The sequence below is a fragment of the Parambassis ranga genome, chromosome 4 (assembly GCF_900634625.1).
Source record: "Parambassis ranga chromosome 4, fParRan2.1, whole genome shotgun sequence".
NCBI classification, from domain to species: Eukaryota; Metazoa; Chordata; class Actinopteri; family Ambassidae; genus Parambassis; species Parambassis ranga.
The window spans coordinates 1,925,508-1,939,851 of NC_041025.1; the positions used below are offsets into that span (position 1 = coordinate 1,925,508).

Consider the following 14,344-nt stretch of genomic DNA (forward strand, 5'->3'; position numbering starts at 1 on the left):
CACTGACTCCCCTCTCATTTCAGGTGTCTTGACTGCCCCCTCCTTGTGTTCTCCCTCCTTCTCCTGGTGATCACCTGCTCCTCCCTAATGTGCCTCACCTGTGTCCCTTTGTCTGCCCTGATCCCTGTGTATATAGTCTGTGTCTTCCCCGTTCGTCTCGTCTACAACCTGACCAGCCGTCCAGTTCTCCAGTAGCCTGAGTATTTTTCTGAGCCTTTTTCTGAGTTTGTGTTTTTGAGAACCTTGGTGACTCAACCCTGTGTGTTTTTTTCCCTCCTGCCGGCTTGTGCCGCGCTTATGTTTTGCCCTGAGGTCTGGTACCTTTGAACTGTGTTCCCTGAGTTTTCGGGCACAATAAACTATTTTAATTTAACCCTCTGCCGGTCTCCCGTCTTGCACTTGAGTCCATCCGCAACCTCCCTGACATTGTTGCAAGAATAATTCAGCTCTATTCAATGCTCATTGTGCTAATTCATTTGTTACACAGAAATGACCTACTGGAACATATCATTTAATAAAAAACATTAATAATTTGGACAAATTTAAAACAAGTGCCCATGTACTTACAGAGGCATAAAGCAAGTGCTTGTTGGCCCTAGATTTCCAAGGATCTTAAATCTACAGAAATTGCAACATTTTGCAATGACTGTTAGGCTTTACAGCACATCTAAGATTGAAGCCGTCAACCAGTTTTTTTTGCACTGAAACTGGTTGACGGCTTTAGCCTCATTGTACTTGTGCATAGTGACAATAAAAGGCATTCTATTCTATTCTATTCTATTCTATTCTATTCTATTCTATTCTATTCTATTCTATTCTAAGAGTGTCTGTGTGCTGTGTGTGTGTCTGTGCAGGGGTGTGCACTCCACTAATCGTCTTCTGCCATGTATTTACTTTCCTTGTCTCCTTTCAATCTTCAAATTCTGAATCGTATCTTCTGTGCTAATCCTGGTTTCAGCCAGCAGCTCGGCACCCATCTCAGTCGGAGGATTTTGTTCCCTGTTTCTTCCCCCCTGAGAGGATTGTGAGGTTGCCTTTTGTTGATTTTTTTTTATATTGCCACACCACATTTAGTTGTTCCTGAGATTATATATATTTATATATATATATATATATATATATATATATATATATATATATATATATATATATATATATATATATATATATATATATATATATATATATATATATATATATATATATTATGGAATAAATGTTTTTTAACCTCCCAGCCCTCTGAGTCCTGGTTTTGGGTTCTAATACTACAACTGACATTACAACAATGACAGTAGCAGACCTCCCTCAGGGGCCTGACTCCTCTTACTCGTGCCAAGTGTTGTGCATTTGTAATGAAAATTAACAAAATAAACGTTTTTGTTGGTGTAAAAGTGTTTGCATTCATTTTTGCCTTGGGCCCCCACAGACTCTCCACTCACCTCATGGATGTCCATGTCTTCTGGATCCTCCCATCTCCTCAGTGAGGCCGGGGTGACAGGGACAACCACAATGTAGTACCACCTGCGTTCACAGCACAGACAACACAACTGTGTTACACACAGATTCTGTTTCTGTTTGTTAAGACCTTGAAGAATGTCCCTCAATATTTATTCTAGGCTTCTCCTCTCCGACAGGCAGATGGTATCAGTGTGGCTCCGAGCCGAAAAGAAATGTCTGGTCTGGACATTTTGAGAGCTTCACTGCTCTTAATTACTGCTTTCTGTGAGCAGTTTCTTCAGAAACACAAACACTTGAAACTCAATTAATTATTTCTATGTAATTTAAAGGGTCTGGCTTCTAAATGCACAGAATCTCAGTACACAGTTTGCACTGGGATTCTTGTGTATTAACTCAAAAATAAATTGCTTTTGGCACTGTGGGTTCTTTTTTGTGCTTTCCAGTGGTTTTATTTTTTCTCAAAATTTTAAAAATCTTCTGCAGCAGCTGTGAAGTAGCTAAAACAGGACAGGGAGTAAATAAAGCAGGCTTGTAATGGCTGTTGAAATGCCCCCCTGCAGACAGGCTTGTGTCAGAGCTATTGATTTATAAAAGCTGTCTGTGTACAGCTCAATCTGACTTAGCCTCACAGGGCTGCTAAGTGCTGAGGCTTTGTAAGGAAGTCAAACTGAAGAGAAATGCACACACACCAACTCTGTGAGGGCAGTTATGTCATCATCAGCATGAGCTAAAGGAATTTCTTTGGTAACAACAATACTCCATCAGCCCCACTACAAAAACGCGGTCAAATGTCCAGCAAAATCATCAAAATGTACTCAGAAATCAATGGTTTTGAAATTGTACTTTGAAATGCAAAAAGAAAAAAAAAACGAGGAGGAAAAAACAAAACAAAAAAGGTTGGAAAAGGTACGTTAGACTGGTTCTTGGTGGAGGTCCCATAAGTGCTGCTGTGACTGATTCAGTTTATAACCTACATGGATAGAATTTCTCGGTACAGCCCAGGGTTGGCGGGGGTCCGGTTTTGTGGCCTCAGGATCATATCTGCATTTTTTGCAGATGACATGGTCCTGTTTGTTGGCTTCATTGAGCTATGACCTTCAGCTCTCACTGGAGCCAGATGAAAATCAGCAGCACCTTCAACTTTGAGGAGTTGTCATTCTGGGGAAGGGGGCCCCACAGCAGACCCAGGACATGGTGGAGGGATTATATCTCTCAGCCGGCCTGGGAACACCTTGGTATCCTCATAGATGAACCCCTTCCAACCCCAGATCATAACACTGCCCCCACAGGCATGATGGGAGCACCACTTCATTCGCTTTTCTCTTTTTACCCTAAAGCACCCATCACTCTGAAACAGGGTCAGTCTAGACTCATCAGACCTATTGAGTCTAAACTTGCTTTCCATGGTGCTGAGCAAAGGGAAGGAGCTAGCTCTTTTGAAAAAAAAAAGAGTCCTGAAAAGAAAGTAAGAATATGATGTCCTGGAAAATTAGACATATTTAATGTATGTGCAAATTGCTCAGCAGCTGGGAGCTGAAATATTGGTTGTAAGGAAGTTAGAATAGCACCATGACCGTATGTGCAAAACACCACATTATGCATCATCATAAATGACCTACAATAGGCCATTATTTACACATAACACATGGAACTATATAAAGAGTTTGCATTCAAACAGGTTATCTCCCACTCACCTGATGGGGGCTCCAGCAGGGACCTTGGGCAGGATGATGGTCACCTTTCCAGCTTCCTCCACATCCTGTTGGTATTGAGCTGGTTTCACTGTCAGCAGGTCTGGAGCCGTTTTGATGGAAACCTGCTGCTGGAGGCCTCCTGCGCTGTTCCCCCGGCTCATCAGCACGAAGGAATAATCGGTGTCTGGCTGCAGCTGTGTGATCAGCTTCCTCGTTAGGTCACCTTGGACCTCCACACTCTGCTGGTTGTACAGTATCTGGAGGCAGGAGGAAGATTGGTACGCAAGTTATGTATATACACCCAGGTTTAATCAGGAAGACTCTGATCTCTTCATCATTGATTAAAGGAACAATCTTCCCTCTATCTGCATCCCTGATATCTCACTCTCCCTCTCTCTCTCTCTCGCCCTCTTGCTCTCCTACATCTAAAACTCCCATTCTGGCCAGGTGATTAATAGAGAGCACCTCCCTCACCAATCAGCTGCCGGTCCGTCCCTCACTATCCAATCACAGCTTAGCAAAAGTCTCTTGTCTACTCTCCAGGTGCCTTTCAGATCGACTTTAGCAACCACCAGGCATTGCCAGATTCATGCCAGTTCAAGCCCTCCTCTGTCCTGCTCCCCAGCCTTCTCCACCACCACCAGGTCTAGACCCATCTGATTGAAAGGGCCTCTCCTCCTGCTCTTTCCCCCTTTTGCTGTGGTCATCGCATCAGAGTCCAACACGCCAAAGCACATTCCAATTCTTTGTATCACAATAAATGTACTCCCATTCAGGCACCTGATTGAACTGTATTTGTCCACCCTACACTGGCAACACTAACAAGAGCCCCAATCACAGTTCGTAACAACAGGATGTGATCCATTGGCAGCGACACATCTAGATCCAAGAATCTAAAATGGGCACACCTAATGTAGACTCTGTCATCATACAGAGCTAATGATCTTCACTTCTACAAGGTAATTCAGTCAGTTCTCTTTACATCCATCACCGTTTAGTTCGGACTGATCACCAAACAGGCTGAAACAGGCCTGCAGCCTGCCCTGCATCCAGGATTTATCCACATCCAGAGTCAGGAAACATCACCGCAGATCTGTCACAAACTGAGCACAGCCTGGTTCAACTGGAAGGCACAGTGTACCTAAACAACCAGCCCATCACAGCCGATGATACACACTTACTGTTTTATTTGCAAATGGCAAATTCAACTCAACACATTTACAGTACCTCTTCGACATTTATTTCAAACATCTGCATCCTTTAAGAATATAATGTGTGTTTTCAGGTTTACTGATTTATTTATTATTTATACACCCCCCCCCCCCCCCCCCCGCCGTTATATAGCTTTTCCTTTTTATCTTTTCTTGTTTCTAGATATTAATGTAGTGCTCGTAGACTAAAGTACATCTAGCACACTTTTGTTCTTTTGTGTTATTCTTTGTGAAAGCACAGTGGTACCAAACATTACTGCCTGAGAGAAACAGTAAAACAGGAGGCTGTTCACAGCAAGATATTGTTATTTGCTCTGTAGCCTCACTTCACTTAGTGGCAGTAATGCATGTGTTTTGCTGTAAAACTCCCTTCTCATTTAGCCTTTTTATTTTGTAGGGCTCTCACCAAAACACTGTTTATGTAACAATGAGCTATATATAATGAAAATAAAGTGAGTCATAAACTTTTTTTTCTACATGAGCTTATCATCAGAGCTGCACACACCCAGCTGCTGAGTGACAGGACAGACACAAATCTTATAGGTTTCATTCTCTATACTGCCTATACAAACATTTATTACTATCTATACTGCCTATACAAACATTTATTGGTACAGTAAGACACTGCTTTTAGAAACAGAAGGGAGTTCTTACCTTGAGAGGCACTTGAGATTTGTAGGTTTCTGGCACTTCCCAGGTGAGCAGGACGGATGTTTTGGTCACAGCCTTCACACCAAAGTTCTTGGTAAACACTGGGGAAACATATGGATGATTATTAGGCAGTCATTTTGAACATTGATATATACGTGGATAATCTATCAAACCTTTCCAATGTCTGCTCATCGCTTACATTTCTGACTTTATATTTCTAAGTGGGATCTTATATTGAATCATTCTGTTAGATCAGTCCATTCTGACTGTACAGTAGTGTAAGGTGTACGGTGGTTCACAAATGGCAGCAGCAAAGATTCATTTCGGCTTTAAATCACTAGCAGGGACAATTGATTGGCAGCTTGACACTGGAAGAGACGTGGAGTGACAAGATGTCTAGTTTATAGCAACTTGGTCAACAGCAGCATATTAATACATTGTGGTGTTGTGCATCAGTGACAGAATGATTGTATCATGACTAATCAGGCAGTGCATGCATTTAAACAGATAGATAGATGCCTACTTCTCTTATTTTTGAATGCCTCTGTTGTAGAAACAGTTGTAATAACAAGACACAACAAACTTCCTGTAGCAGTAGAACTGGCTAAAAATAAACTAAATAAAGTTCCTCTAATAGTGTTAAATACAAAATAACATACTGCCACACAGCTGGTCCCTTCTAACTGTAATGTACTAATGCTCATAAGTTCTGTGTGTTATTCAAAATGAACACTGTCACAGCCACTGTTAAAGGAACCACCTTAAATTTGATGCTTATGTTTGCAAAGATGATTTTTTATTTATTTATTTCAGCGGTTGTGCCAACAATACAGATATTGATACTGGGGAAGGCAAAAAAGATAGCAGCTGAAGTTTAGTCAAACCTTACAGGATGTACATTTACATTAGTTTGATCAGTGTTTTCAATGAATCCATTTAAACATTCATAATAATTGCATCGTGTTAACAGTGCTTTGGTTGCACAGTTACATGTGTACTGAGCACTAAAGGCATCAAAAATCATTGTCTCTATCAGCAGACTGCCAATGTATAATGTATTAGGAGGGACCTAGACCAACACACCAACAGCTCCAAAATTAATCCAGCAAATAATTCCCTGCTGCGATATAACAAGTCACATTTGTATTATATGAATGCAGCAACAGCTCCATTCAGCTGATTTATACACAGCGACAATAGAATGCTGATAAAATAAAAATGCATGTTAAATGGAGGATGGGCCCTGCTTGGCCATGCTGTCACATTTAAAAGAATGGATCAAATAAAAATAGATCTAATGTAATGTTTGTGTGTTCCACCAACACACACAAGTATGACAGCCCTTCTTACCTGGCATGGAGGTGGACATGGTCCTGCTCTGAATGCTGGGGCTGATAGGTCCTCCCCCCTTGCTGGTGAAAGCTTGGACTCTGATGTCATAGGTTGTGTCGGGCTGCAGACTGTGGATAGTCATCTGCGTCTCTGTGGTGCTGTTGGTGCTGTTGTGTTGGCTGTTGATGTCTCTGTACACCACCACGTACTTGACAATCTTCCCATTCCTCTCGGCCAAAGGGGGCGGGTCCCAGGCCAGTTTGGTGGAGGTGGCAGTCAGGCCGACCACGCTCAGATTCTGCGGGTAGCTGCTGGGAATGTCTTCAGGGGTGCTGATCTCCTTCACATATTCCTCCCCGTTGCCTGCCCGATTTTTGGCGCACAGCTTGAAGATGTAGATGGCTCCCTTGTGGAGGCCAGTCACTGTGAAGTGATCGTCTGTCTTTCTGAAGTCTCTGATGGTGAAAGCTTCCTCCTCTGCTCTCTTGTATTGCAGCTGGTATCCGACGTGTTCCCCCACCATCTCTTTAGGGGGCTGCCACTGGATCAGGGCAGTGTTTCCTATGGTGGTACTGATCATCATGGTGGGCTTTCCAGGCACTACAAGACAGGAAACAGATGTCAGAAGAAGTTGTACATATTTTTGAGCACCCTGTTGTTGTTTTGATTTGTTTATGTTTTTGTAATTGAGAGTTTGTCAAAAGAGATAACCAGGAAGTATTTGAATGACATGAGGGGGACATGCAGGAAAGAGACACAGCCTGGAATCATATCCAGCTTTGGTTTATTAGGCCCATGCACTGGGAGCCCTCATCTGCCCTCATCATTACATACTATAGGTCAAGCACAAATATACAAAAACAATGTGACTCCAGCCAGAATTTGAGATTTTATACAGTTGATAAAAGAAGTAATAAAAGAAGTAAAATTGATGATTTAATCAAAGGCGCTTAGCTGAAGTGCATTTTCAAAAAATGCGAGCCAGGTCACAAAAAAAAATTCTGCAATTCTCACTGTAACTAGAAAAATCTGAATGTCCTTCTTGTCACTGAGTTATGTGACAAAAATTCATTATTGTTAAGCTGATTTAATTTTTTTTACCTGCAGGCAAAAAGCTTGTTTGTAGAGGATGTTAAAATGCAAATACTAAATATGTATGCATAGTATGCAGACCTCTATTTTCTCCTCAGGAGATTGGTAAAATGTTCCAATGTTCCATGTTTCAAGAAATAAAAGGGCAGGGCAAAGCAACATGACTTTTTTTCTTATACTGCACAAAGACATGGTTGCTTTTTTTTCTACTTGTCGTTCTTCTTGTGCCGTTTCCATAGAGGTGTAGTAAACAATGTTCCCACAGTGACTGAAATTATGACTGGAAAAAAAAAAGTTTAAAGTGAAAATCACAGCAAATTGTTTCCTCTCAATCGATTGACACACCTGCTCCTGTGGTGGTGAGCACTTTGGCCTTGCTGCGAGCTCCATCACCCTTGGTGGTATACGCGGCCACGGTCACAGAATATGTGGTTTCTGGGAGCAGACCTGTTATAATGGCCTCCTGTGGAGCAGAAATACAAGAAGGGAGGATGATAGAGACAGAGAGGGGGGAGGGGGAGGAGAAGGGAGGAAAAGGGCAACAACATTAAAGTTGAGACAACAGCCTTGTGCAATTGGCCTGTGCTGTCAGCCAGTTCAATGTACCAGACACATTAGACAAGTCAAGCACACACAACATGCATCAGCTTCACATTTCCAAGTCTCCAAAGACATTTAAACTGCTCTTTGAGCAAAAAGTCAAGAGTAGGAATCTGGAGTGCATTTTGATGAAGTTCATGTTTTTTTTTTCTGTTAGATGGTATGTACAGTAAGATCACACATGAACATGACCAAATGACCATTTCACCATGGACAGGAAAATACCAAAGTCCCCTAACGGCTCCTAAAAGTATGGTGCACCAGAACTGATGGACTATTGGCCTTAAATTTATTCTTAAATTGTAGGTGAAAGCCAGTAAGAAATTGTATTTGACTATATTTATTTACAGTCTGACTTAAATATAATTTCTTCTACACTTTGCTACTGGGGAAGGGTAGATGATGAGAAGTTAGTTGAAGATAGGATGGTGAATTGTCAGCCTTTAAATTAAGCCTGACATGTGCTTAGTAACACTATAGACAATATGTATATATAAGTGGAAAACATTCAACACAGCTGTCAATCTTTACAGGGGTAGATGTCCTAGCAAATTCAGCCCAAGATCAGAGGAATAATAAAAAAAAACCAAGAGCTACATGTCAGAGCCTACAGACCTCACTGAGCATGCTTAGTGTTAATGTGACTCTTCTGTCTAAAAAGCAGTACTTAGTATTGGCCACATGTAATGTTGGCACAGTAAAAAAGTTATATGTTGTTGTTCATCAGAGGTTGTATTTGCCTAATAGAAACACTACAATCAGATGATTTTGTATAACGTTTTTGTAAATAAAACAACAGGTTAAAAAAAAAGTGGGTGCTGACTTTTAAACATGACTATATACAGAAAATGTACTCGTGGGCTTCTTCTACTATGATGCCTTTATATGAGGCAACCTGACCAGGAGTCCATATGTCACCTGGCCTTCATCCCTTTATTAATAAAAAAAGTGATGGAGTAACTATGACAGCAAGGCCCAAATTATGGCCTTTATATTGCACAGAGCAGACTGCACAAGTGCACCTATGTACCTATTAAACTGGAAAGTCATGCTGTGCACCCACATATTACAGATAGTCCTTGAACACACAAAGGGGGGGGTCGGACTTCACATGTCCTCTCAGGTCAAAGTCTGCTACACACATCAGAGCTTACATGCTCCTAAACCTTGTTAACACGGGCACATGTACCGTCTGTCATGGTGAGGGTCCATTAAAAGCCCCCCCACCCCCTCAGATAGTGGAGAATTTCTTTCTGTTGCTACCCCTGAACCATCAGTGGAGCGGCTTGTGATGAGATGGAAACAGCAGCGGGATGGTGGCTGAGCTGTGAGCATGTATGCGGGGGAAGATAGTTCCAGCAGAGAATGCCCAGTAGGTTCTATTTTCCCCATCAGAACGGTGCCTCCGCCTACAGCTGCTGCTGCTGCTGCTGTGCCATGGAGATGACAGCGCAAATTACCAAAGACCATCCAAACCAGCTGGGAGTTCTAGAAACAAAGTTCTAATTATTATTTTATGGAAGGCAATTTTAAATCTATCATAGGACGTTTAAGTGATTCTAAAGCACAATTCAGCTGGGGCTTAAAGAGTTATATAGATATTTCTCTCCTTCCTGTCTTTATTGCAGGGCAAAGCAGAAGGTGAATGAGAGAAAGAGAGAAATGTGGCCTGTGTGAAGCTACTGAAATCCCCTAAAAGCCTCATTATTTTAATCTGGTGGTTTTTCTTTTCACTTTAGTTGCCAGAGATTTTTTTGCCATTTAAAAGAGAAGGGGAAAAATCAAATTGGTCTTTCATCTTTCTTTCAAATACAGAGCAACAGTCTGTGGGGATGAATCTCCAAGCAGAGAGCAGATGATACATTTTACATTAACACATGTGATGTCTCTCCTGTGTGGGGTAAGTCTAGTGGCCTTTTCTTTCTATCTTTTTTTTAAAGATCACCATTAATGTCAGGAACAACTGCACTACAAAAGCTCACCTCAGAGGGTGATATTTGATATTTCAATGAATGTAATAAGATCTTTTACTTCATCACTGTCAGCATCTTGGGGTTAAAAACTATGTTTACCCTCACATCCTTTCAGCTGTGTTATTACCCTAGCTTTCCTCTCTTTAATATTTCTATCACACTTTAATCCATCTGTTGTCATGTTCTAGTGTTTTCTTGTAGTGGCCAACACATTAACATAAAACCCACAGCAATTAAAAAGGAAGAGGTAACCATATTTCTACCACCAATAACTGAATTATAGAAATTAAATATATATTGTTTTTGTTTGTAGAAAAGAAAACACTCATTCTAGAAAAAGTGAATGGGAAGCATGGCGGTGGTAGTATCATGGTTTTGACAGTTTTCCATCATGGATGACACAATGAATTCTGATTTATATCAGTGAATTCTAAAGGGAAAATGTCAGGATCTGTCTGTGAGCTGAATTCAAAGAGAAAAAGCAGCAATACAATGACTCCAAGCACACATTCTTCCAAAAAAGAAAATGATGTGGAAGGACCTGAAGTACTAAACTCTGTAACATGAAATGGGCTAAAACTCCTCCAAGCTGATCAGCAGGTGCTGCAAACCTTTAGTAGCTGTTATCTGGCCATATACCAGTGAATAATTGACCAAGTATAATATTTTTGTCTCTTTTGCTTTTTTGGATTCTCTACTTTCAAGACTTGCGTGAAAATCTGCTGATGTTTTGGGTCATATTTATGCAAATACAGAAACTTAAAAGTAAAGTGTTAGTGACATAAGTCTGAAATCATTTTTGTCCTGCAGACATGGTATCTTAGCAACAGGGTTGTGACACTTAAATACAGCACTTAAAGCTCTTAAGTTCTACTCAAAAATGTTTTCTAAAATGCCCATTTATTTATTCTACTTCATGAGCCACTTGCCAACAGGGTCCTGAAAATGATGCAACATTATGAAATGTGATATCAGAGCAGGAATGAGCATGGACGTAATTAGTCTGACTACATTTATTATCAATACAGCTGATACTGCACAAACTGACTTAAAGTGACATGTTACTCAAAATACTGTTTTTCTAAAGGAGTTAATATGAGAGTTGACATGGCTTCTTTAAGTGCTAGCTCAGGCAGGGAGTTGGCCAGCAATTGAGTAAGAGAGCGAGAGAGAGAGAGGGCTGCCACTGCTGATGATCTACTTGAGTCATCATAAACCTCAAAAATAGCTGCTACCCACTGAGGAACAGTCTGTATAGGATTTCTGAAGGCTTTCTGGTATCTTTGCAGCACATTAATTCCTGCAGGTTTGAGTGACTGTGGATCAGATTGACCATGCACTCCAAACACTGTTCTAACCCCTCCTCTAAGGTCCTTCACACAGTTACTTAAGTCCTAATACCTGTGTGTGGATGGCTGGTACATTTCAGATGTGCTAACATGCAACTCAAATAGACCCTAAGAGACACAACAATATAAGTGACACCATTGCATGTGTTCTGCATGTATGTATATCAACACAGAATTTATGGAAATTGATTGGAGTACAGAACACTAAATATCTAAAGCAGGTTTTAAAGGTAGGGTAGGAGATTTTTTTTGAGAGTCAGCCAGATTTTGAAAGTAAACACACGCCCGTTCTCTCGGTCTGTGACTTCGGCCATCATGCACGTACCTCTCTGGTGCGCACAGAGGAGGAAGAGCAGCCAGCCAACTCTCCACGCAGGTGCGCCTCGTAGGATTGGCTGATGTTTTTAGCGTTTTATAGCTTCCACAGATGATTCATATTCTTCGTTTTAAAGCGAAACTGCTGAACTAATCGGTTGCTATCGGATTGTAAAGAGAAGTTACACTAATTTAACAAAAAGTGCATCAGAATGAAATCTCCTACCCTACCTTTACGAATAACGAGGCAGTTTGTGATACAGTAAAACATGAGGAGCACACTGATGGTGGACACTGGTGGACACAGAGTGCAGCAAAAACTGCTATAATATGTCAACACACCAGGAAAGCAGAAGGAACATAGACAACAAACTCAGGCAGGAGCAAAGCAAAGTACACAGAAAACAAAGAAAGACAAGGAACTCATATGGAAACTAATTAGGGCACAGCAATAATTCAAGAGGATGTAGAGCCACTGAGGATACACATGACAAACAGGAAGCAACAAAAAAGTGATATAAAACTACCACAAGGGACAAGAAGAAGACAAAACAGGGGGCATGGCAGAGATTGAATTATTGGTTTTAAGGGATACAGGTCAAAGTGAGAAGTGAGTTCCCACACTGTCACACAGGATGTGAAAGATAGCACAACACAGACTGTGAGAGGTCACAGAAAGGCTGCGACAGTCAGTGACTGAAGGCGGGAGGCAGAAGACCTTCAACCAAGAGATGAGGCACATTGGTGTGTTTGTGCTAAAATATACTTTTTGCTCTGAATTAAACTACATTACAGTTTGGGTATCTGTTACCATGGTAACAACGTCCATCCTTTCTACAGCATGAATTAATCTCACAGCATTGATTCCTAAAGCGCTTCCATTGTAGTCCATACACTTCATGTTGAAAACTGATGACAAAGTGCTACCTTCAGCTTCTTTCTGTATATGTGACACAGACCATGCACTCAAACATGGCTTTAAAATCAAATATCCAAACAACAAAAATAACAACAATAAATCCAGCTATCCACCTTCCACAGCCACACATCCAATACAAAAATAAACCTTGCACACTAATAATGCAAGTAATCCCTTATCAATAACCAGTGTGTAGGACTGTGTAATTATAGCACGTCATGATGAGTACTGCAGACTAAACCACCAGGAGCTGGCTTCAGTGTAATCAATAAGCAAATTAAGTCATCACTGAATGGAGGATAGAAAACAGTGTGATCAAAGGGATGTATACAGTGTGTGTATGAGTTCTTTTCTATATTATGTCTTACCTATTATGTCTTATGTATTTCATGTGTAAAAGTAAACGTACACATGTCCCCATCAATGAACAGGATACCAAAACACTTGCCCAACCCAACCACCGACACACACACACACACAAGCTATGTCACTATGACAGATAACAACACACTCTCCATAGCTTCTTTCAAACCTGTCATATCAGAATGTGTAATAGCAACATTTGGTCACAGAGCACAGTGTATTGGTTTCATAATAAAGGCTGCACATATACAAGAGTAACTCGTAACAACTTTCGCCTATTGTGTATTTATGTAGTGTGTCAAACTTTTCACTCACTTCTTGGTTAGGTTAAGTAGTTGGGGTTATAATTTGGTCCCATCTGAAGGGTTCTGTCCCAACAGCCCCCTAAAACATATGCACCTCAGGTTTTCTGAGCCTATTTGGTCAAATGTGGACCAACGTAGTTATTACAATCAACCCAACACACTCTGTGGCTGCTCACATAGTCCACTGAGTCCTCATGAGTCCACCGATGAAAGGACAGATGGAGGAGATGAGTCAGAAAAACAGTCAGAATGTTGATTGCGATTAACATACTGAACTATGGTGATTAGTGAGTGAAAGAGAAATTGAGCTGCGACACAGGGGGTGGCTTTAAATTACATGTGGAAATGAAGGTGATGTGTGCATGTGTGTGTGTGGTGTATAATTAGCTCACATCTTCATAGTGCCATCTGATGAGGCGAGTTTGGCCAATGCTGATGAAGGTTCCCTGCTGAGTGAGTCGGCAGGGAACCCTCTGTTAGGGACTTCAAAAGACAAAGGCAATAAGGAAGACCTGTGAGGGGCCTCATTCTAAACTGTGTGCACTGAGAGTATGTGGAGCAGAGAACGATGACTCACTGAACCCAATTTCCTCATCCTGAGAACACACACTGAACACTACAGCACAATTTCACTTTGCTCTATAAACCACAGTGACTGACTGGAATCCAATACATATGAAATAACACATATCAATAAAAAGCAAACAAGAAAAAAACAAGAAAAAAACATGAAAAAGTGTCTATGCGGTTATAACATAATAAATGTCTTAGAAAAAAATCACACAGAAGTGAATGAAACTCTGAAGCTTGCAGCTCATTATGCCTGCATAATACCTGTCTTGAATGGTTGGTAAATGGTCTGCACTTAACGCTTTCCTCTCTGCTCAGTGCACAGTTTCACATTGACACACACACACACTCACAAGCCCATTCACTGTTTCAACTACTGGAAGCAGGTTAAGGTCAGTTAGGTATTGTACATGTAGCCATTGCCAGGGGTTGAGTACAACTTAAGGGGGCTCAGGCTCTGGGTCTCTGTGAAGCGCTGGAAACAATTTCTGATAAACGCTCTATATAAACAA

The 14,344-nt window shown here is 41.1% G+C and overlaps 1 protein-coding gene across 6 annotated transcripts in view; it reads right to left on the bottom strand.

Moving 5' to 3' along the window:
* The window catches only part of ptprfa (protein tyrosine phosphatase receptor type Fa), a 165,787-nt gene that overhangs the window by 52,682 nt on the left and 98,761 nt on the right, over nt 1–14,344 (bottom strand). For all 6 annotated transcript variants that reach the window (XM_028403182.1, XM_028403183.1, XM_028403184.1 and 3 more), the window contains exons 13-17: nt 7,784–7,901; nt 6,365–6,946; nt 5,018–5,115; nt 3,153–3,409; nt 1,440–1,521 (exon numbers count right to left, since the gene is read on the bottom strand). In XM_028403182.1, coding sequence (XP_028258983.1) covers nt 1,440–1,521; nt 3,153–3,409; nt 5,018–5,115; nt 6,365–6,946; nt 7,784–7,901 — 1,137 coding nt within the window. The remainder of the gene's footprint in view (nt 1–1,439; nt 1,522–3,152; nt 3,410–5,017; nt 5,116–6,364; nt 6,947–7,783; nt 7,902–14,344) is intronic.